This window comes from Coturnix japonica, chromosome 1, assembly GCF_054131305.1.
Source record: "Coturnix japonica strain WE chromosome 1, WE-NBRP24, whole genome shotgun sequence".
Lineage (NCBI taxonomy): Eukaryota > Metazoa > Chordata > Aves > Galliformes > Phasianidae > Coturnix > Coturnix japonica.
This window is the reverse complement of record NC_140663.1, coordinates 10707611-10733457: the sequence shown is the minus strand read 5'-3', so window position 1 is coordinate 10733457 and position 25847 is coordinate 10707611. Positions and strand designations below refer to the sequence as shown.

Below are 25847 nucleotides of genomic sequence, written 5' to 3'. Positions count from 1 at the left end.
ATGCTAGGGATAACTGGCATCAAATGCTTCTCAACCTCATTATACAAAGTTTTATGAGAGAGATCCTAAACAGAGAGGGCACTAACACTGATATTTGTGGTAACCATATTTATTTCCCTTCTCAGAATTTACCAGATTCCAGAATTTATTACAATGGTTGGCAGATTTAATACTGAGGATCATGAAGCACTCCTAGAAGAACTTGTCTGAAAGACACCTTAGAAATACAGAGGTACACAGATTTTCACATTTATTCAAATATCTTTAGCTGATTCTGAGGTAGTGATGATTTAGAAGGAGAATCAAAACTCCGCCCGGTCTAAAAACTGGAGAGTGTGTTTTTGATTCTGAGGTCATCCTGAATTTAAAGAATAGCAAAGTGCTGCTGATAACTATAGGCGATGCTTTTCTTCAAGCTGTGTTTTCTTGTGATTGAAGGCACAGCACAGCCTGTGCTCTGATGGGGCTGACACCATCCCCACTATGGCCAGCTTCAGGCTGTGGCTCTCAGCAAAAGCTCCTTAGAAAGAGGAATCCCTACATGCCAGTCTAGGAGAAGAGGACTGGGAACAGGGAAAGTGAAGACATCGCTTAAAATGGAAATACTAAAAAAAGTAAAGACTGCTAGCAATGTAAGGAGAAACATGGTGCAGAGAATGTTTAGGATAAAATTTATCCAGTATCAGCAGCCACTGCCCTACACTTTGGCCAAGGAAGCTGAAGGGTATTTGCACAGTCCCTGCATTTTACTACATAACATTTCATGTACCCCAAAAGTATTAATGTGTCCTTGCATGCAGAAAACATAATAATTACAGTCAGAACTGTCAAAGATAAGCTGCAAGTCAGATGGCAAGTTTTCTTCTCTCATGAGTACTGCGTGCACATATCAGATGTGCTTTTACCCCACTGGAGTGTAGTCAGCTTTTACTTTGGCTTCTAATTAAATATTTTCCCAACTTGGTTCTTAGACAATCTCTAAATTTCTTCTAATGAAGGATTCTTTCCCTCTCCACCAACTCTGAAAAGAAGTAGAACAAATCTTCCTGTCTGTGTCATTATTGCCTTGTAGCTATGGGGACTGTGTTAATCCAAAACTGCTTAAAATTAGTTTAAAATGACTGATAATATATTCTATTTTTCTTTCTTTTCCTTTCTTTTTTCTTTTTCTTTTTCTTTTTCTTTTTCTTTTTCTTTTTCTTTTTCTTTTTCTTTCTCTTTTTCTTTTTCTTTTTCTTTTTCTTTTTCTTTTTCTTTTTCTTTTTCTTTTTCTTTTTCTTTTTCTTTTTCTTTTTCTTTTACTTTTTCTTTTTCTTTTTCTTTCTCTTTTTCTTTTTCTTTTTCTTTCTCTTTCTCTTTTTCTTTTTCTTTCTCTTTTTCTTTTTCTTTTTCTTTTTCTTTTTCTTTTTCTTTTTCTTTTTCTTTTTCTTTTTCTTTTTCTTTTTTTTTTTCTTTTTTTTTTTTCTTTTTCTTTTTCTTTTTTTCTTTTTTTTTCCACTTGAACAAATAGAATCCATTTGGGAAAGATGCTCTAGAGCATAACAAAGATTTTGAATTCCTAAGTAAGACCCAGATGTGCTCAGATACCAACAAGACGTGAAAGAGATTAAAAACTGTCATCATTAAAAGATAAATTAGTTGTGTGAGTGTTATCAAATTAAAAAACAGAATCAACCACAAAAATATGAAATGTGCATTCATCTTATGAATATTGTTGAACCAAATTGACTAAAGTGTAAAGAGATGGAAAAAAGAATACAAATTTTACAAGCTTACAGTTATTTCTCTCTTTTCCAGCTAAATCAGGATTTAAAAGAGCATTTAATTCCATCACTGATAGCAATATAATAGAAAGGCTGCAATGCATGAGACATTTACATAATTCTGAAGGCATTGGTTTTTTCTATATACCAAATCTAAGAACTGCCATTGCAAAATACAAACTGTGGTAAAAAACAATTGTCATGGTAGCCTACGTCAGATCCTAGATCTGGGGAAGGAACTTGCTGATGCTGCAAGAAAATGTAAAATTTTTGCTCAGTCTGTTGAAGCAGATACTACAATGCTGTACAACATACACTACACCAAGGAGTGAGTGTATCACAGCATTGGATTGAGCTGTTCTTATAAAACTGACAGAAGGACTAACTGGCTTAACCCATCAATTTTCTCCTTCCAGTCTTCACCCAGAGAGGAATTGCTTCACATTTCTTTTATGACATAGCACAAAATAGAACAATCATATGTGGGGAACAATAGACTGAAGGTTGCTTATGTGCATTTGATGCATTTTCATTGTTCAAACAGATACTGAAATACCAAGACAGCACTTCTTGTTTATCTTTTGATTTTGGGCCTTTTGTGTAGTCTCTTCTTGCTCCTGCACTTGTTCTGGTTTTTCCCTTCCTGCACATAAAAGGTTGTGTGAGGGAGAAATCAAGAGAGACATATTGGATAGAACATCCAATAGAGGGAAAGCTCATCTTTTCCTGTCAATCCAAGGTAGAGGGTGTACAGAAGCTACAGTGGAAGAGAATTTGTTCCTAATTTTCACACACAACCCACAGAAGGCTACATCAACATGTGGACGGATCCCTGTGTGGGAAATGCATTTTGGGACCACACTTACCCCCTGCAAAAGTGACTGGTCCCTAACACAGAGGCCCTCAACGATATTTGGGAAGAATATCTGATATTATGAAATAAGGATAAAGTTCCTTTCTCTCTATGAGATCTTAGAAATGTAACGTTTTTTTTTTTTTTTTTTTCCCTGAAATTGACTCAATTATATATATATATATATATATATAGTCATATTATTCACATGCACATACAATTATACTGAATTATTCACCGCGAACACATCTACACATAGATAAACACACATAAAAGCAGTTTGCCACAAACATTCAAAATTCAATTGTAGTACAGAACCAATATTATAGCACTATCTACTGATCATTTAAGGATACATTTAGATACTTTCACTAGACAGAATACACTATTGTTTCTTAATGGTTTGTCTCTAACATACTAGCTTAGAACAAAATATGATATATTTGGAAGGGTGACACACAATTGGATTATTCCAGTGAGACTCTGGCTGAGATTATGTCTTTGAAAATTATTGTATAGGACAGTGCTGTAAAAAAACTCAGCATGCAGAGCAGCCTCAGAGAGGGCTGATACTGGTGTCACTGCTGGAGCCACAATCACACTGGATCACTGCATCTATACCTACACACACTCTACAGATAAACCCTCTGCTTTCAAAGCTTTAAGGAAATGATCAACTTTAAGAGTCTTGATAAATAGAAGGTTAAGGTATTGGTGGTAAAGAGGTCACATGAACAACCATATATTTTATGAGATGTATTTCCTGGGTTGGGATTAAATTAAGCATTGCCAGACTGTTACCCTTTGGCTGAACTCGATCAATTAAAGGTCTATAAAAACAAGGAGCATCTTGGTTTTGATTCATCACTTAACTTTCTTAAGCTAATGTTACTTTCAGTTCAAACAGTTTTAAAGAAAATTTTGCATGCCAACATTTTTGTTAAGATATTACTTCCACTTGACTTGAAATTACATATCTGACAACCTAGGAAAGAAGAATTCATTATTCTTGTAGCAAACGTAATGTTTAAAATCTCACCATCTCTCATTCAGAACTGAACAGTCTATCCAAAGACAGTATTTACAGAATGATAGAGCTTGAAATAAAAATCGGTCAGGTCAGCACCTTGGATGGAGTAGCATTTTTGTCATAAACAATAGTTCAAGTATAATTATTATTATAATCCTTCTCTCTCTCTCTCTCTTTTTCTCAAAGCAATTCAGAAAAAAAATGTTCATATAAGTAGAACTGCACTAGATACGATTGAATCTCTTATAAAAGAGTTGACTGTATTTCCTTCTGATGAAAGCAATGATGCAGTCAAATGTGGCCTAAAAAATATACCAACTAATATACAGAAAATAATTGGAATAGAGCAGACTAAACAGATTGCTCAAAACAATCTAGCAGAGTACAGAAAGCTTTTTAGAACTCTGAATAATGTTGCTGCTACTCTAACCTGCTTGGAAAATGACCAGAGGTAAAACAATAGCATTTTATACTTATCTTGTTGATATAAAAACAACAATGACAACAACAAAAAACAACTTCAAAATAGAGGAACTGCATGATTTTCCTGTTGAATTTACAGAGGAATCTAACCAAAAGCCCACCTATAAATTGGTGGGCTAAATGCAAAGTCTGGTCTGGTAATATGGTATGATGAGGGGTGGTGTCTGTGTTGTAGACAGATACCTTCCCTTTGGTCCTTTGGCTCACCCAAGCCTACCACCCACCTTAGGGCCACAGCACAAGTATGTTAGTAAGAAATTTTCATTACAAGTTTGAAAACAAAGGTGTTTTTTTTTTTAATGTCAGTATCATCAATTATAAAGAGGCAGGTGTGTAAGCGCTGAAATAAACTTTGCACTTCTTCCAAAGGCTAAGTGAAACAGGGTCAATGGAGAGGTGCTCTCCTCTAGTATCCAAATCTGGGTAACATGCAGCAAAGGATGCCTTAGAAGTGAAGTCATAACAGAATTACATGAAACTTCTCTGAAGCCTCCATTAGTTAGAATTTTCATGAAGCTCCTGGAATGTAATTTATATGCTTGAAAATGTTTTTCTTCTCTAATGAAACTCTGGATTTTTTTACTTCATGTCATGCATCAGATAAGAGACTCAGAACACGGACAAAAGAACTGATGTACATGTGATTTAGCACAGATTTCTGTTTTAGTATACCCCTCACAACTAACTGGATACATATAGCACTCAGCCTAGACATCTTGCTAAGATAAACCTCATTGGGTTTCTCTTCCTTTTGAACAAGTTATAATGGGGGTTGATGACTGCATTACTTATTGTATTTTACAAAGCTCTGAATGGACTACTTCTCATTTTTGACGGGGAAATTGAAGTACTCAGATGTTAGTCTGTTCAAGTAGTACATTTAATAAGTGCTGTTAGATTTTTCCCACTCTAAATATGGAGCAGAAACTGTATCTTAAAAGTAATTAATTGAACGATGCACAAGTATTCAAAGAGTTTAAAATTTGCTTTAAATTTTTGCTTTAAAATTTGTACTCAATGAACAGTTCAAGGCAAATGAAGAGCTGAATTTCTGAACATTTGGGTTTTATGCATTCTTACTGCATTTGATTTTTAATACAAAATGAAAAAAAAAATCTGAAACTGGGCTGAATGTTTACATTTTGTTTTGATAACAGAATGCTATAATAAAATTATATATAAGCAAAATCAGAAGAAAATTGAAGGTGTAATGGCTGATGATACTGAAAAGTACAGTTCTAGGTTATTAACCTCATTAGCGCAGTATGATCTCACTTTGCCCATCATCTCTCTATATAGGAAGAAGCTGTTTCTCCTCCTAGATTATTATTTTTATAAGGAATAAGATGTCATTATTTATTGAATGAAACTGTACATGAGATGATGATGACTATTATTTCTCAATGTATATTTTTGTCTGTTCATACAAATAACCAAATCATGCGAGACAGATGTTAATTATACTTGATAGGAGAAAAGTTATTTCTGCAACAGCAGCATTTTTGGCAGGCACTGAGGTCACTGCACACTGCTTACTCAACTGGCAACTTCCAAAACTTACAAAAGCTGTCTTAATAAATATCAGAATTATGACAACATATTTATCAGCTACCAACCTATCTAAAATGTCCTAACTGGAGAGTCTGCAGATTTTGTATGATGGAGTTCAGACTGAAGAGCAAATGTATGGGCTCCTGAGAACTGTCACATGCACTGGTCTTGTGCATGGCATAGTTTGTGCGTACTATGATGTGGTCATGTTCGAAACAAAATTTTTGCTTTTTTTACCTTTACTATTTTGTATTTTATTTTGCTGCCTTTCTTAATTTCTTTATGATTTCATTCTGTGCTAAAGGTATAGCCCCTGGTGGCCTTTTATGATTGTGTAACTGCATCAGTAGGCAAGGGAAGAGCCACTGATGTCATTTATATCGACATCAGTTAGACCTTTAACACAGTACCCCACAACATTCTCCTCTCCAAATTGGAAAGATATGGATTTGATGAATGGACTGTTCAATGGAAGAACTGGCTGTAGGATCCAGAGAATGGTGTCTAATGGCTCAAAGATCAGTAAGGATGGTGTTCTGTAAAGGCCAGTGCTGGGATCAATACCCTTTAATATCTTCATTGATCACACTGACAGTGGGGTAGAGTGCACCTTCAGCAAGTTTGTTTGATGACACCAAGCTGTGGGGTGTGGTCAACATGCCAGAGGGATGGGACACCATCCAGAGGGATCTAGACAGGCTTAAGCAAGGGGCCCAGGTGAATTTCATGAGGTTCAGCAAAGCCAAGTGCAAGGTCTTGCACCAGGGCTGAGGCAACATCCACTACCAAAATGGGGGATAAAATGATTGAGCACAGCCCTGCTGAAAAAGACCTGGGGATAATGGTGGATGGGAAGCTGGATACGAGCCAGTAATGTGCCCTCACAGCCCAGAATACCAACCATATCCTGGGCTGCATCAAAAGAAGAGTTGCCAGCAGGTAGCGAGAGAGGCACTCCTGCCCCTCTGCCCTGTGCTGTGAGGCCTCATCTGGAGTACTGTGTCCAGATTTGGAGTCCTCGGTACAGGAGAGATATGGACCTGTTGGAGCACAACTAGAGGAGGGCCACAAAAATGATCTAAGGGATGGAACACCTCTCCTAAGAGAACAGGGTGAGAGAGCTGGGGGTGTTCAGCCTGGAGGAGGCTGCAAGGTGACCTGAGAGTGGCCTTTCAGTATCTAAAGGGGAGCTACAGGAAAGAAGGGGAAAGACTCCTTAGCAGGGTCTTTGGTGAGAGAATAAGGGGAAATGGTTTCAAGCTTAATGAGGGTAGATTTAGGTTAGATAAATGGAAAGAGTCTTTCACAGGATAGTGGTGAGGTACGGGAATAGGTTGCCCAGAGATGTAATGGATGCCGTGTCCCTGGAGACTTTCATGGCCAGGCTAGATCAGGCTCTGGGCAACCTGATCTAGCTGTGGATGCCCCTATTCACTGCAGAGGAGCTGGACTAAATGACCTTTAAAGATCCCTTCCACTGCTAAGGATTCTGTGATTCTATTATGCTTGTAGCACCAGATCTCCTTTTACTTACATTACTGAGACCTAGATTGGTGGTTTAGGTTAAACAGAGTAAATATGTCTTAAGTGTATCCTTTGTATTCTGTTTGCCCATAAGAAACAGAATTGTTCACAGTATTGCAAACCACATCTGCACTACGCTCTCTTCTCATTAAAATGCTCCAGCTATGGTTTCTTGGTTAAATAAAAACAAAACAAGTGTGAAAATCTTGGCAAAGTTAAAGTCAGTAAGTGCTGTGCATGTGGAATCACGCATGGCTGGACGTGTTCAAACCTCAGTCATCTCTATTCAAACTTGTTTGGTTTTCTACAGCTGGTGCTGATAGAGCTTTCTAACGGCTTAAGCAGTAGAATTAACTTACTACATATAAGGAGATCTGCTCATATACGAAGTCTTGCAGACAAATATGCTGCATACTAACATAACTTGGAACTTCATCTTATGTGACTAATATTTTACCATTTGAAGTAGAAAGCATAGATAATCAAGGAATGGTAACTGAAAATCAAAATGTTCTGTAACCCGTGAATTAAATGCCACAAACAATGCATACCAGAACTTTTATTGACTATAAATATGGATTTTTTATCAAAGAGAAATGAAAGATCATAATTTGTCCAGATTCCTTGAAAAAAGAATTCTTCTTTTGAACAAGAGTCACTACAGGAAAGGAAATGAATTACACACATTGGCCAGTCCTAAAATTGGTGTTTTATGGGCACCAAGAATATCTGTTCCAAAATGAGAAGAAGGAATTTATAACCCTTCTGGATTATAAGAAGAAAGTGAATTCATAATCTCCAGTGTATGCCTGAGCTCAACATTTAGGCTTGTTTGAATAGCCAAATGAAAGAAAAATAACTGTATTAAGTTTTAAAGGATTTTTGCTTTTTATTTCAAGTGTTCATAAACCACACGTGAGCTTTGAATTAGGCTAGGGAAACATCCTTAAAATAGTCAGAAAAAGGTCAGTAGTACACTAATGAATCAACTACTGCTTGCTGTGATTGATGACTACGAAAGACAAAGGAGTCCTTTGTGCCATTTAATAGCCTTGGACATTTAAGATGCATATCTAGATTTACAGGATGTAGAAGAGATTACTGTATTTCTCAAATGGCATCAAGAGAGTAGGTGGGATCTCTTGCACTTTTTATGTCACTAGACACCTATGTTAACCATCTGAATTGTACTGAGTGTTGGTATTCTCAGTCCACTAGAAATAACCTTTCTTTTCAAACTGACACCATAGTTAGGGGTTTATGTTCCTATATGTGATGCTCTGAACAACCCTGAAGTAAGGCACAATTCTTACATGTTATAAAACAATACAGATTATGGAAAATTCCTCAAATTTCTGAATTATGGCAAAATTTAGGGCTAAAAAACAAGACACATAGACAAGTACTACTGAGTCCCATAATAATGAGAAAATCAAATCATCCCATGAGGTGAGACACCATGTAAAGTGAGGACAAGAATTTCTTAAGAATTTTCTTTTCTTTCTAATTATTTTTGTGATTTAAAGAAACATTTTGGAATCCAAGTTAGATGTTCTGCTGTAATTGCTCTTCCAGTTTGTATAAACAATTTTAATTGAAAACTTCAAGGGGAATAGCCAAATGACAGAGCTAAAAAGAATCAATAGCTCTCTTCATACCTCGAGGAATATTTATGCAAAGTGGGATGGTTTTAATAGGAAAGATTTGTATGCAGTTCTTAATGAATGCTGAGTAGCTTGACAGATAAGCAACATGGACTCAAGCTCTAGCTCTGTATCAGGCGGAACAGATAGTGACATATGGATTTTCTGCACCTTAGGGAGAAAACAAGATAACTGAATATCACACCAGCCAACCAATGAAATCTGGAAGGATGCACACAAAACCCCCAGACCTAGACAGTAGCAGAGTGTGGTATAAGAAATGTGGGTAGGAATTTTTAGTGTCAGTTCTGCTTATCATTCAAAGAATACCTTGAAATGTAGTAAGTACCAAAATAAAGACGTGAAGAAAACACTATAATAGGAACCTCATCAAGATTAGAGCTCATTACCTTTGTGAGGGAAGTGAGCGCTTTATCCCAGGTCTTTAGCTACTTTAAATAGAAATTTACACTATTACATTGACCACTGTAGAAAGTTTATGAAAACAATGGAAACACAAAAATATAATGAAAAAATGTTAATAAACAATCCTTTAGAATTTCCAGTAACCTAAGTGCTGTGTATTTACATATGGAATTCAATGAATTGTTTACTTTAAAATATGGAGGGGAAAGGGGTTGTAAAAAAAGAAAATCTTCCCACTGCATCATTCCCCATTGCTATTAATATTCTTAAATGCAAGTATTATTTTTACTGTCACCATTTAGAATTCAAAAATGCAAGTCATATCACTTCCCCCAGCTGAAGTGACAGATTCAATACATGAAATCAAACAGAAAGTTTATGACATTTTCATATGTTTGCTGACTGAAATCTCTTAAGTTTAATTGGATCATACTTCCTTACTTTTGCTTTTTTTTCTGCAAGCAGAGGAATACATTTACATTCTAAAATTTAGCTAATATTCATAGCAACATTTTGCTCCCTTCCCTTCCCTTCCCTTCCCTTCCCTTCCCTTCCCTTCCCTTCCCTTCCCTTCCCTTCCCTTCCCTTCCCTTCCCTTCCCTTCCCTTCCCTTCCCTTCCCTTCCCTTCCCTTCCCTTCCCTTCCCTTCCCTTCCCTTCCCTTCCCTTCCCTTCCCTTCCCTTCCCTTCCCTTCCCTTCCCTTCCCTTCCCTTCCCTATGCCTATGAAATTAAGCCTAAAATGTTAAGGATTAGCACACTATGCAAATTTGCCTCAAAAGTCAGAATTAATTATACTTATATACATATGTTGCTCTGTAAGTAATGTTTCCTATTTATTTCCATAAAAACTAAAACAAGTACAAAGATACTTCCTCAGAACTACAAGTAGCAATGCAGTCTCTTGTGTTCAAAAAACAGTGTCTTAATTTGTAACATCAATCTTTCTGGTGCTTTTGAGTGAGCTGGTGTAAGAGTGCCAGGGCATATACTCTGGTATTGCTGGAAATGAAGTGCTACACATGTGTGTGAACAGTTCTTCACTGAGCTCCTTGCTAGTGAACTTCTTGATAGGACAGCCACAGAAACCAGCTAGGTACTAGAAGAGGAAATATTGTAAAAGAGAACAGTGTCAGTGTCACTTGGATCTTGACAGCATCTGAGAGGGACCTGATCTGTTTAAAAATTAGATAGGTACTGTGGCATGTGGTCATGATACAGTAAGTCCTGCATGATATTCACTTACAGTATTGACATAGTTGGTTGACTGTCAAAATATGCATTTTTAAAATTTAGATTTATTTCTTTGCATTGAAGGTGTTCCCCATACATATATAGCCCAACATTTCCACCCTGCTGTAACTGGACAGTCTGAATCTCACCTGAGCAGATACTGGATGACATAATGGTTTGTTCATCTGAGTTGACAATGGACAAACACAGAAACAAACCAATGATAAGTCTGAGCATTTTGCAGACATATTCAACTCCTTCTCTCTTGAGTACAGTAATTTTTATGGAGGTTGTGAACTATTAGTGTTATGATGCAGAAAGATGCAAGAATGAAGACTAAATAATTATTCCCTAAGATTAGGGATGTTGTAGGGTCAGCCTCCTTGTTATCACTTCACGTTTGCTTATTCAAGTGAATAACAACACTAATGAGTTTGTAGATCAACAAGTATGCACAGTCTCTCTAACTATTTGCTTGCATTTAGAGTAACTTCAGCTTCTTGAAGAATTCCTGATCTATAGCAGACTGATACAGGACTTGATGATAGGCCCACGTAGATCAATGAGGCTGTGGATCTTTCCTTCATGTATTACTAACAGCAAGCTTATTTGGTATATGTGAGACAGACCTCACCTAATTCTTGACTTCATCTCTCTACAGTCGTTTAAGTAATCAAACCTAATGTCATACAAAAGGTGGTTATTTTTCTCCACTGATGATTAGCTAACAAATATAGAAATCAACACAAGTGTCTACACCCACTGGTTAACACAACTTAACCTGCTGTTAGTGTTAAACGGGAGGTGTAGACACCCATCATGTAGACATTTATATCTATATTAGCTGAATCTTAAATGTATGATTTTTAAATTATTATATCTAGAATAGATTAACAAATATAGTAAAGCTACAATTTCTGGGAGAACGTTATCTAAGAAAAAGCTGAAGTCTGCATTGTTTACAGATAATTTAGCATCTTGCAGCTGGCCAAGTACTTGGCTGATGAAATGAGAGAGAATATTTCCCATTCTTGATACAAATTCTTGAGCTACATGACTTCATCACAGATGCGGATACATTTCTGGGAAGTTCATCCTGCAATGGCCATGGCTATTTATCAGTCAAAAGGGTCATCAACAAACCCAGTTAAATACTTGTGCACTATTATTGTTTCTTGAAACTTTTACCAAAGAAAAATGTGCCTAGTGAAAATCTTTCCTCTGCCTGTTTATATTTGAGTGTTTCGGTTTATCTAATCCATTGAACCACCTTGAGAATTGTAGGAGTTTCATCTTTTGCAGCTTAAACTTTGATTTAAGTTAACCGCAGGCCTAACTCTTTGTTTGCCTTAGAATGGCAGTCATTTAAAATCATTCACTGTATAAAAATCTTTACGTGTGTTCATGCAGTCTTTTACCAGCAACTTTCACTCAGCATTTTAATAGGACTCAGCAGCCCCTTAAATGTAGACAGTTCTCCATTGGCAGCATGAGGCTTCAGCCAAGATAAAGCAATGGAAAACTGCAGGAAAGCATGTGGTATCAGCTCCTCCTAGGCTACCTTGAGATAGATGGAGATGCTGTGGGGTGTAATGTTCATATCCAGCAGCTTGATTGAACTCCAAATGTTAAAACTTGTCCTAGTAATATTGCAAATGCCTTTCTAAGAGCCATTAGATCACAGATGCCAGATTTACACAAGTGCATAACAACCCTCAGGAACTCCAAAACATCTGGCAAATAGGATCTAGAATGTAATTTTGTCTGTTTCTGATGCATCCACTGAGATGTGGCCCCTCTGAATTTGCATGTGAGGTTTGCTGTGGGTCTGCAGCAATTACAGCAATACTGCTTAATGCCCAGCACTGCGCTCTGAGCAATGTTGTATGTCAGTACAGTCACTTTGCTTTGCTGCATTAATTGTTTCATAGCAATACAGTGATGATAAGTCTGTCAGGCTTCCATGTTCCAAGTGATGAAATCCAAAACTGTTTTGTTTTGCTTTTGAAATCACTGAGTTGCCATCAAGTTAAAAGGGTCACAATGAATCTTACATAGCTTCATCCTTCTCTTCTTGTATCTGTACTTGTATCTGAACATCAAACTAGCTTCTGGGTGGAGAAGTAAAATAATTGCAAAATTTTCAATATTAGTTTTCTATGAGTTTGTTTCTTTAACAATTAGAGCGAGTACACATGGTGTCTTCAAGCATACAGCCTGGTAAGGTGCAGGGGATGTGTTTTTCCTTACTGTTTTCTCATGTCTGATGCCTGTTTGAAACATTAGCCTTTTGTTTACCAGTCGGCCAAAACAAAAATAATCATAAAAAAAAAAAAAAAAAAAAAAAAAGAGCATCAGCCTTGCAAGGGAAGGAGTCCAGAGTTATACCACAGATGGGTACACCAGCACCTGTGGTTATCTCTCACATCTATGTTGCTTCACAGATTGTAGTGCCAATGTCCTCAAGCTTTTTCTGTGGTACCCTGCTGACACAATATGATACTTTGATTGCTTATTAAAGCCTCCCGTGACTGTGATTGTAGCTGGAGTACATATAAATTGCACAACACACTGTTTATGTCAAAAGAATAAATAAAATCTATCTTAAAAGCTTTGTTTAAAATCTATTTTAAATCTCTGTTCATCATGTAATGATTTCTACCTAGCAAAACAAAGGATCTGTAATCTCAAGTAGTTTTGAAACACAGGACTTCAGAGCTTTATCAACAAACACTGTTAATGAGACTTGGACTGTCATATCTCTAGCTGATTAGATTGTACAATGTTTGGATAGGTAGAGAATCATAGTTCAAAAAGTTTGAAAAGTACTGGGTACACCATCACTTGGCTGAACAGTGTTTTTAAGAATATCCTGACCTTAAAGAAGTTTTCCCAGTTTTCCGTTATCATATTTAGGTATCACTGCAAATATTCACAGAAACAATGCTAGATGTCACAAAAATTAGCCTGAGATTCTCTAATTGCTTTACAACAGAACTCTGTCAGTCTTCAAAAAACGAAGACATGTGTGTACAGAATTTTTTCAGAGATTTAACTTTGCACAAAACAGGTTCACATAATTATAAAGCATATTTGAATGTATATTTCTCATGGATTCTTAAGATGAATTAATTACCTCAGGAAAAAAAAAACAAAAAACAAAAAACCCTATTTTATTTCTATGCATTTTTTCCCCCATGTATTCCCATTACAGTCTGTGGCTACAGCACACAAGGACATCTATATTGAATTTCAGCATCAAAATTTAAATAAGATGTAAGGGAGCTTTTTTTTTCCAGAGTACAGTTTTCATATGAACAAATTACCCACAGCCAGTTGCAGGTATTTTGAGTGCTGCATCTGAGAATGCTGAGCTACGAATAGCAGGGAAAATTTCTCTGGTAGCACATAAGGTAGTAACAAAAGATTAGGAGATATGAAGATCATGTTACTAAACGTATCCACTACTTTAATTTTGCCTTTGGCAACTAAGTTGCATTTTGAAGTTAAAACAGTAAGAAGAATTGAGAATTAAAAAGCCAGTAGAATTTTTTAAATAAAATCAACAAAAAACAATCTATGTTCTGCTTCTTCTTCTTCTTCTTCTTTTTTTTTTTAATTTTTAATTTGTAAAATATAAATTAGCTGTAAATTCATTAATATGGCATCAGAAACATCATGCCAACAGTAATACAAGACTTTGGGCAAATTATAGTGTTTTAAAAATAATACTTTTCACAACATTCACACTTCCTACTTGCAAAGCCCTGCAGATTCCTACAGAAAAACTTTAGGGGGATTTGTTCCAATAAACTATGATAGTCTGAATTATTCCTTTGCATCCAGAACAAGGATGAAAGGAAATTTCCAGAAGAATCACATGAGGCTACTCCTACATTATTTGTGCTTACGTGTGTTTACATGTTTGCTCCCTGTACTGTAATGGAATATAAAGAACATACTCTGCTGCTTTGCTCCTTTCACAACGATCCATCTCAGGCTAGAAAATTCTCTGCATCTTCACAGTGACTTTGGCCACCACGAACTAGGTTTTCTGCATCAATAATGTGAATCCCAAACTACTGTTTCTTCTACAACATGTTAGTGGGAAATGGATGGAAAATTATGTACGGGCCCTGATGTCAATGCATAGTCTAACTAGTCTGTGAGGAATGAGGACTGCTTGAGAGAGTCTCTGCAGAGTGATTGGGCTGTGTGGATGCAGGATGACAGTCTCCTATAAACAGTTGGGGCAGTGGAAATCCACATCAGAGAAAGTGAAGAAAAATCTTCACCATGAGAACAGTGGATAGAAGCCAGCAGAGGCTGCAGAATCTCTGTCCTTCAACATTATCTACACTTCCATGTATGAAACCTTATCCAACCACAAAGTTAGCCCTACTTTGAGCAGGAGGTTTGTGGCTGGGGTCCATTCCAACTTATTCTGTCTTTCTGCCATTGTATTCTCCTGCAGGATATAATCACTGACTAGGAAACCAACTTCATCTTCCTTCAAAAATGCTTCATCCATGCATAGACCCTAGAGACATTTAAGACATTTTTCAATTTTTATCAATCTGTAGATATGAAAGCATTTCCAACAGTGATCCAGATCTTAATAGCAGCTTTAGATCTCTTCAGAAGTTTCTTTTCTTCATTTAGTTTTCACAGATTCCTTATTAGTAGTCCACAGATGCCTACGTCTCCATATGTCACACTGAAAACTCATTTTCGTGTTCTAATGAAAACAAGGTTGGATCAGACTCGACTTTGATTGTTTTGCAAAGCTATCTTTTCTAAAGCCAGACTTTTTCCTTCAGTAGACTGTGCTCTCTCTGCCTGTACATACACAAATTCCCCTTGAGTAAACAGGCTAAAAACCAAAGAACACTGTAACCAGTTTTCATATAGTAGAATGGAGAGCATTTCTCAGACCATTTTAGCATAGGAGAACAGAGGGATCCTTCTTCCCTTAAAATAGTGTGAAATGGGAAAGATGAGCTACCTGGAAATTTTAGAAAAAAACAAGAGGAATTTCTATCTAAGGATTTATCTTTTCTCACAGAGGAACTGTTAGGCATCTACACAGCAACTGATATGGAAAAATGCATGCATTTATGGACAGAGTGAATCTCAGAAATCACAAATCTTTGTATTTCTTACATAAAAGAACCATCTTAATTACCTGTTTCCATTTTCCCATCTTGTGCTGCAGGCCCATCAGGAATTACACTCTTCACCTGAAGAAACTCATCTGGCTCATCCCCACCAATGATGGTAAATCCAAAACCCATGTTGCTTTTCTTAAGAGTGGTGCTGAGGAAAGTCCCCTTCAGCTGTGATGCATCACGGGTGAAGAGTGGTTTTTCTATATCAGTCAACACAAACAAGAAAGACAAAAGTTCTGATCTAGTCAAAACATGGCAGGGACAGCAGATAACAGTACCAGCTGGCAGCATGTGACAGCATATGAAGACAGAGGAAATAAAGAGTGCAGGCATTCCAGGAAAAAAATATTTGTGAGTTTTTATATTAAAACAAAGCTTAAAAAATGTTTTAATCTATGGCATATCAGACATAAGTGGGGAGTTATATTCTTTCATATTAGAAATACAAGTGGATATTGTGTAGCTAAAATAACTAGAACAATAAAAATGATATGTGAGGCAATATTAAAACCTCTTCCCTAAACTATAAATTGAGCTTTGTCTACAAAGTAATTCATTCTGTACAATTTCCCTCCCACGTGCAATAAGAGAAATATCCCCTGTATTTTTCATTCCAAGTGTTACAGACAGTGATAGACATTAGGTGATCTTCCCTCTCCAAGAAGGTGGGTTTGGTGCCAGGCCTGACCGCTGTGACGGTGGTGCCACCTTCCCATCCCTTTGCCACGTGCTCGGTGTGCAGTATGGGTGGCCGCGGCCTTCTACTGCCTTGCTCCCATGCTTTGCTGTGTGGAGAAGGGTAGGAGGAATGTGCAAAGGTGGTGGCTTCCATTCATCTGGCTAAGTGGGCAGTGCAGCGGGGCTGGCAGGACATACCGTACGGCCTGCGTGTCCTGGCGGGGTTGCGCCAGCACTGGGACAGATCATTCACACTGCGGGACCGCTGTGGAACGGGGCGCAGGCGGATGAGTTTGGGCCTAGGCAGGGTTGATGAGGAGCTGCCTACTATCACAAAGGAGAAGAAGCCTCATTCTCCAGCTGGAACCTGATGTTAAAGTTTATTTGTCTCTACCAGTACACTTTGCTGCTTAAACAGCTCATTGTAAGCACATTAATTCTCACATTATAGAGAGGCTGTATTCCTGTAAACTCCTACAGCACAGTGCCTGAGGCTTTTAACTTAATTGATGCTTGCTAGATGAGCTAGCTAAGAAACATACCAAACATCAACTAAAGGTAATTTACAGAAAGTACAATTAATTATCTCAGTGTTGCCAACCTCAGGTGCTCAAGAGAGAGTCACGTATTCCCAAGAATAGAAGCTAGTATTTTATTTAGAAAATTACTTCGGGGCTCTTATTGTGCATTCTGTTTCTCAGCCTTCAGGAAACACTAAGGTCAACTTGTCACTTTTTCCTGCGACTCTGGAGGTTAGAGTTTCATAGGTGTCTCATGAGTCCCGCAACTCCAGGAGCTGTAACTCTTAGGAGAGAAAAACGCTACGAGGCAGGTGATAACATTGTGAGAATTGGCAACACTCTTATTTCCATCAGACTAGGACAAAATAATTGTCGCGTAGCAGGAGAGCAGGATCTTTCATCTTAACTAAGATAGGCTGACATGGTACTGTACCTCGGAAACCTTGGGCCTGCATAGGCTTTGTTCCAAGTTCTGCGTTGGGCATGTTATGCTGCTGTAGCTTCCTTTTTGCTTCTAGCACAGGGTTTTCAAATTGTGTTCTTCTATTTATGTGGCTGGAAAAAATTTGGTTTTGATTAAAAATTGGGTTCAGTTGGGGAAAATGATTATTTTCACAGTAGGATGTGACTTAGGTGTGTGTGGTTAGATAGCGAAACTGTTATGAAACCCCAATGGGCCTGAGCATGTCCTTTATACTCTGCATAATTTTGGTGGGGATGAGAAATGCACAATCTATGTGCATAAAATAATGAACAGCGTTGGAAAGTGCCTTATCATTTCAATATGCTGAACTTTGCTACAGGCAAACAGTTTTGATCTATGGGACTACATGGTAAATTGCAGTACTGCTGAAGCGTGCTACAACAACAGTTTCTTATGTCTTTAGTACATACATAGTTCTGAGCATGATTCAAAGGGACTGAACCAATATTTTTTCATTGTTATTGATTATCTGTAAATAAAATTACTTACAGAAAAGTTAAAGCCTGGCACACAACAGGTTTTAATGATCCCTGCTTAAAAAAGAAATATATGCTGCATAGGAAAGTAGCTGAGGATGATTTCTTTTTAATTCTATGCTGTGTACCTGCTAAGCAGTACACAAAAACAGGATGTTTCAGAAAAGTCAGATGTTAAATTAAAACTATATACATAAATAATGAACTATAGATGAAGTAACTGTTATACACCTTTTTTTTTTTTTTTTTTTTTTTTTTTTTTCCCTCCTTTAAAAAAAACATATTACATTTCCTGTAGCAAGTCAGGAAATACATCTGTCATTACATCACCTATTTCCTTTATTTTGCTTGGAAATACTATCATAACTACTTTAATCTTATCCTCGATTTTAATACTTGAACTTAAAGAGTGTATTTTACCAACAAACAAAAGCCCTACAATTCTGTGACATGTTTCTCACTTTTCCTGAAAAAGCCAAGGGGATTTAGGAGGAAGTATTGAACAATTCTAAAAGATGAGGTCACGATAGGATCACAATTTTAAGAGTTTTACACTGCAGATAGTGTTCTGGGGAAGTAAATACACAACGCAAAATAAGGTCTCAAACACATCAGTCCTTATTTATTCTCACTGAACCACTCTATACTCAATTTTTTTCTGCAAAGTCAATCTTGATCATGGGCTTTAAGCACTTGGAGAGGTTACTTGAGAACTTCTGAGATCTCAAAGTGGGTGGAATTCCTTCTATTTATTTTGAGATGACCTTTTATGCCCAAACATTAAGCACTACTCAGGTCACTCAGGATTCAGATCCTAACACTACTTCAAACAAAATGTCTGGAACTGACATAAAGAAGGGGTTGAAGGAAGTCATTAAGTCCTAAGGGAGAGTATTATCCTTGGAAAACAAAGACTTATGCAATGAAAAGACTTCTATTAATGAAAAAATAAAATACTTGATTTAACGACAGGAAGAATATATGATAAATTTTGGAGTTGCTACTTTTTTAACACGGCTGTCTCTCATTCAAGTGGCAGCTAAATAACTCTTGTACTAAAAAAATTTCATTAATAGCTTTCTTATAAATTTGAATCTATACTGCAAAAATAGAAGATTCTTTTTGTTTCTTCCTTTTATATACTGACTGATTAAGATTGCAAGCTTTGCTTCCTAGGCTTTAGACCATGCTGTAATTGCCGGGGTCAGTTTTCATCACCTTTATCTATTGGAAACCTAGAAATGTTCGATAGAGGGGAGAGAAGCTTCATCATTTAGAAATTAAGGAAGACAAGACTCACATTCATTAAATAGGATTAAATAGGATAATTGTGAAATACTGATATGAGCATGAAAATGGTAGTTTTCATGCTACAACCAGCATGTGATGTATTCCAGTACTATAAAGGAGATACCATTTTTGCCACTCAAAAGGAAGTTGTGAAACATCATGTGAAATAGTAGATAAAGTTCTGATCTCCCAGGATCAAATAAAACGAATCCACAACAAAGGTTTTTACAGGAAGACCAATGAAAGAGAGTGTTCTGTGACAGAACACCAAAGGTGTTTTGCTTTTTTTATTCAAGTAAAATGAATGCTGATGTATAGTTGCATTTTATGAATACATTTGGAAGTAGATAGTAATATATATTAAAAATGTTGGGATTTCAGTCACGAAAACTTTGGGCTTCTTTCAAGCATAAGTGTGCAATTATGAAACAGCTTCCAATAGCAGATATGGGATAAAAGTCTACCTTGCTTTATGATAGCATTTGACAAGATTGAAAACTAAGTTTTCTACACAGGATGTTGAGTTAGTTGCCCAAACAAAGGGATCAAACACTATTTTGGAGGCTCTAAAATATCCTATCTCATTCCTCAGCTGCCCTTCCAGAGGACAAGGGGTTCCTGTAACTTTTGTCCCATATAATGCAGAGATAATGAATATTCTAAAACAGATTATACATCTGCCTTTAGGAATGATATGCTTAGAACTTTGCTGCAACTGCTGATCATAGTCCAGTGCCCCCAGTCAAAACTTACATGTGGTCATGTGATTAAAAAAGAGGGATTTTACTTACTACAGGATGTGTCCATGGCTCATAGAAAATCAGTTCCTGTGATACTGCCATGACAGCTAGAATTTCTTATCAGCTGCCTCTCAGCAGTTTCGAGTAGGAGCTGGAGTTGTGGTTTAGAACATTTAGACAGAAGTGTTTTCTGTAATAGCTATCATGAAGATGACCTTTTTGTTCTAATGTATCAGACAGGAAGACTAACAGAGATACTTGAGTCACCTCAGGGTGTTGATGCAATCTCAGTAATTCTTAACTCCACTTTATTTCCCTATTTTGACTGTTTTATAGCAGAGTGCCATCACAAAAACACAATGTGAAAGTTCCATCAAATTCATACAGCTGTATTACATTTTGGGTCCAATAAGAAACAAAAATAAAAACCCCAAACAAACAAAACAACAACAACAAAATTATACTGAAAATCAGTCCTTTTTATCAGTTAACCTGGATCTGTGCTCCTAGACTTATGAGACAAGAAGCACCTCCCTATTGTGCAAGTTTAAGTGCTCTACATCTCCACAGCTAAATCAGAAAAATTGCTACTGATGAGTTTAGCTGAGAATGAAGTTATTAAGCTAAGTACTTTCCTTGAAAGAAAGGACATTCTAGCCTTTCATCTACGTACTTCAGCTGCATACAGAATAGGTATTACTGAACTAGGCCTTAATAAGACAATCTAAGTTTGAGTTTTAGAGATGGGTACAAATAAGTGCTTTGGTTTTTTGTTGTATTGCTCATTGCCCTCATCACCTAATTCAGTGTTCATTTCTCTCTTGACTTGAAAATTTTATCTAGTACTCTTCCAACCTAAAATCCCATCTCTGCTATTCTCTAACTGGGGTCCAGAAGGAAGATGGGACTGCCTACCTAGAGGAATACATCTAATCACACCTGTGGGATGAGACTTTTCATCAAATTATGTAAAGAGTTTTTTTTCTCCCCCTTCCCCTTCTCATAACTATTTTTTTGGGTCCTGATTTAACTATACTTTATACTATGAATATTAAATGTAAAAGCCTCATCCAAAGATAAAAATCCAATTCCAGAGATAAAATTCCAGATAAAAGAATTCCAGAGAAGAATCAGGCTGCATTTTGCTCACTTTCTGGCTCCAGAAACCCCAATCAACTCCCTGCACAGAAGAAGGGGCAATCAGTGCCACTGTTAGCCCACAGTATGCAAGCTGTAGGATTTGGGTATGGGCTGCTTTTAGCTGCGAAGTTGAAATAGTGAATTTTGTGTCACGAGGAGTATGGTCAACACCAGATTTCCTAAAAGCACATGCATCAGCAGAAGGATTTTAGCCTATTCTTCTCCTTAGCTACTTTAATGGACGGTTGTTTATTAGTGGTTGCTGATTAAAACCCACCAAAGCAGTTCTGAGGATCGGGATGCTGACAAGTTTTAATAATATTTTATGACAACCAAAAACAAAAAACAAAACAAAAAAAAAACCAAAAAACAAACACCTCTGGAAAGGTTTCCTTCTTGAGTAATAACAGAACATTGTCAGAAAGTGTAAGTTAAGGAGATACATTTTTCCAGAATAAATACCTGTGTGGTCAGTTTAGCTGTTCTATTACAGAGGCTGCCTCAGGAAATTGAACTCTGTGTTGTGGTTAATCATCCTTAAAGGGGGAAATAATCTTTTGTCAATTAGAATGCTGAAAGAAAGACCCAGTGCACTCTAACAACCGCATTCCATAGCCTTCTTTAGATAAGTGCTGCTAGCACTTAGTTTATAAATTAGGAGAGAATTGCATGAATGTTAACCCAGGTATACCAAACAATTCTCATTCATGTGAAATGTCTACACCTTACAAATGAAGTCGGGATCTTCATAACAAGCCAAATTAAAATTTTAATAATGTCTTGAACTTACATTTATGCATGATTTATGTGATGAAGTTATACTGGGGACCTGATTTTTTAACAGAATTTGCAAATACAGTGCAATAAATCTTAGTTAACTTTGCCAGCATGACCTTTTTATTTTCTTTGTTTTTGTTTTTTTGCTTGCTTGTTTTTCACATTTTCTCTTGGTCTCAGGTTCTGGAGCTGAGCATGGCTGATTCACATAAAGTGAACCTGAATCTCTCTGCTCCATTGTCCTTCCTTGCAGTCTTCCCACGCAATACAGATGTGTCAGTGAATGGAATATGAGTCCTTTCTTCACTGACAGTTTTAAAGGCCTGCATATAATCTTGAACTGGACTTAAATGTGAGAAAGTTCATAACACAGCTTTCCATGATTTACCCCACTCTTGTGACATAATTAAGACAGTTTAATGATAACTAATTGTATCTAGTTAAAAATGAACTAATCCATTGAATACTGATAATAAAAAAGGCATAACTCCTATTTTTTAGAATGAAAAATGGGAAGCAATTTTTGTTTCAAACTTATTGAGCTCAGACAGCAAATTAAAGTACATCTGTGCTTCACTGACTATAAAATGCCTTATGAACTTAGCATGGCTTCAGGTTTAATGCCATCCTGTGAACATTTATTCTACTTCTTAAATCTTCTGAGCCTACAGTAGGTTTTATATATCTTTCCACAAATCTTATCTGCAGTAGGATGAAGAAACCTGGCAGTAACGGCCTTGAAATATGTAATTGCATGATAACATCTGGATTGAGTATCTTGTGTTTGTTCACAGAATCACAGAATGACCCGGGTTGGAAGGGACCTCAAGGATCATGTAGTTCCAACCCCCCTGCCTAGCAGGACCACCAAACATACACATTTACTAGATCAGGTTGCCCAGGGCCCCGTCCAACCTGGCCTTGAACACCTCCAAGGACGGGGCATCCACAGCCTCCCTGGGCAGCCTGTTCCAGGGCCTAACCACTCTCCTAGTAAAGATCTTCCCCCTAGCATCCAACCTAAATCTTCCCTCCTTCAACTTGGATCCATTTCCCCTAGTCCTGCTATTATCAGCCCTTTCAAAGAGTTTACTCCCCTCCTGGGAGTAGGTTCCCTTCAGGTATTGAAAGGCTGCAATGAGGTCACCCCGCAACCTTCTCTTCTCCAGGCTGAACAAGCCCAACTCTCTCAGCCTGTCCTCATAGGGGAGGTGCTCCAGCCCCCTGATCATCTTCCTGTCCCTCCTCTGGACCCTTTCCAAATTCTCCATGTCTTTTTTGTACTGAGGGCTCCACACCTGGACACAGTACTCCAGATGGGGCCCCACAAGAGCCGAGTAGAGAGGGACAATCACCTCCCTATCCCTGCTGATCACCCCTCTCCTGATGGAGCCCAGGATCCCATTTGCTTTCACCTGTGGATGGACATGAAATGGGGATGAATACTTGCTCCTTATGCAAGGGAAGTATGAGCCTCACCAGTGACAAAGTGACTTGGGCTGCACTAACAGCAAAGGACGGCTCAGTAAGACATTAATACATAGAAGTTGCACAACAACTTTTACTCACCAAAATACAGTAAAAACCACCAAGGTGGAATAAACCAAGCAGCTTATAAATGTATGTGCAGAAATCTTCAGGGGGGGTTAAGTACAAAGATACATAAACATCAACCACTAACTTCTCTGGGTTCATAAAAGATCTCAGGCACAATTTGATGGTATTACTTAAGGACTTACCTTTAGATAGAGAAGAATGACTACGCTGGCTTGGGCAAGCAGCAAAGGAGATGGGGTTGCTGCTCTTGCACCTGAGGGCAGGGATTCAGCCAGGGACAAAAAAGCAGCAGAGCAGATGCTACTGCATTTAGAGATTGGGACAGAAGGACTCAGTGTGGCAGTGGCCAGACACAATTTCCATTTGTTTGTTTGCTTTGCATGGGGGCTAGCAAAGCTGCTGTTACAGCAGTGAAGAAAGGCAAATCTCTCAGACACATCTTCTACCCCTTCTGAAACCTGATCTTTTTATGATTCCCCCTATACAGTGCCACCCTATGCATGTTAACAGCTGCATATTCTATGGTCTGGGAAATCTGCATTACTAGCATACGTCCAGAGTGATCCTGTTATCAAAGCATTGGTATGAATTCAAGAGACCGAGGGAATGATGTGACATGCAAATGAACATTCTCTATTCTGTCTGAAACGACTAGAATAAATTTACTGCTTTGCGTCAGGATCGGAAGCTGAATTTTTAGGTCAGGTACTATCCTCTGTGAAGACACCCTTCTTCAATAATAATAATAAAAAAAGTAATGGATAGACCTTTTCTCAATACAAATAGTCTGTAAAAATTCTGCCTGCACAGAGACAGAAAGTGGCGTTCTCCTTCCCTTGCTATATACAAGGGCTGCTCCAAAAGTAATGACTCCTGTTTTATTATTTTGGTGGGTAGATGGATGCTGGTGGTATGTCAGTACATTTTAAACCTTCCTGCCAATATTCTGTTGCATTTTGTTGCTGTGAGACAGACAACAGCAGGGGGGCAGTCTGACAGAATGATGTCCGTCATGGAAGTGCAAATGAAGCAAAGGTGTGTAGCTGAATTCCTCTGTGTGGGAGAAATGGCACCTACTGTCATTTGCTGACATTTGCTGAACATTTATGGAGACCAACCAGTGGATGTGAGCACAGTGAGAGGTGGGTGGTGCATCTCAGCACTGGCAAAAGGGATGTGAAAGACAAGCAACATTCCAGATGGCCATACAGATTTGCATAACTGTGGCATGTTGGCTCTTGTTCATTGCTGGTGAAAATGTAGAGGTAATGGTGATGACTACATTGAAAAAGTGTGTTTTGTAGCTGAGATTTTGCTCTATCAAATAGTATTATTGTGCTCTCTGTGTCTGTTGTAGTTTCCACAGAAATAAATAGAGGCATTACTTTTGTAGTGACCTATGTACTTTGAGCAGGCATTGGTTGGAGAGAAGAATAAAAACTGACCTCTCTGAGAAGGTATCACAGGTTGAATCTACATTCACCTTACATAAATCTGATTGACTCTGCTAAGCTAGATAGAATAGAAAATAATCTCTCTGATTTACCTATTTTTTATGAAGTAACTACCTGGAACAGGCTTTCTCTAACAAAATCTTTCTATTCCCCTTTGCACACAGGATTTTCATGTTCCACAACTAGAATAAAAATAGAAAAATGAATGCTAGGACTGTGTTGTGAAATAAAACATAACATACCTAAAATTTTATATGCAGAGTGTGAAGATCGAATTTGTGAAAAGGAAAGCAGTCTTAACTGAGCTAAAATGATTATGCTTTGCTTTATTCATTGACTAATAAGATCTGTACCTCACTGGATGTTCAAATCTTACAGAGAAAGTACAACATTTATTTAATTAATACATTATTTTACAGATTCCAACTGGAATACTACCATGAAATCAGACCCTCGAGAAACAGAAAGACTGAATGACTGAGTCACTGATTTGAGACACACTGAATATATTTGGTTGCATTAACTGTACTGATGACTGAGAATTCCTGGTATACCTTCAGTTTAACATTCAATGTTTGTACCCATTTGTATCCAGATTTGGTAATTTCACCCATGTCTTGTCAGCTAAGCACTGCAGAGGACACTAGCATTATATTATGACATATTACCAGCAACTTAATATTGAACTTGGGAACTTACTCAACATAATAAGTGCCATAAATGGGATCATCAATTTTCTCCCAGCCATATGGAAGCTCTGAAAAACAAAGATTTATCTCTCTCAGTAAATGAAATACAGAATGCTATGATTTCAGATAGTGAAATAGCAGATCTTTGCTGGATGTTGAGGGAAATAACTGGCTAGTGAGGTCAGATAAAATCACCAAAGCAAATGCCAAACACTGAACACACACCAGGGTGACCACAAGTAGCAGTAACTAGAAAACTGGCATGCAAACAAAGATCTCAGTCTTGAGAAAAACACATTTTAGTTGAACTACTTTACTGTTCCAACAGCTGTGCCAGCCAACAACAGTAGCATATCTTGTATGACATCA

At 37.5% G+C, this 25847-nt stretch overlaps 1 protein-coding gene across 21 annotated transcripts in view; it reads right to left on the bottom strand.

Annotated features, from left to right (window-relative positions):
- MAGI2 (membrane associated guanylate kinase, WW and PDZ domain containing 2) overlaps positions 1-25847 on the bottom strand; it is a 679299-nt gene that overhangs the window by 128742 nt on the left and 524710 nt on the right. For 16 of the 21 annotated variants that reach the window (XM_085512814.1, XM_085512758.1, XM_085512827.1 and 13 more), the window contains 3 exons: positions 25489-25546; positions 17305-17426; positions 15690-15872 (listed from right to left, as the gene is read on the bottom strand). In XM_085512814.1, the coding sequence (XP_085368940.1) occupies positions 15690-15872; positions 17305-17426; positions 25489-25546 (363 nt within the window). Of the gene's footprint in view, positions 1-15689; positions 15873-17304; positions 17427-25488; positions 25547-25847 lie in introns of those variants that run through there. The other 5 variants (XM_085512832.1, XM_085512838.1, XM_085512842.1 and 2 more) reach the window with 2 other exon arrangements.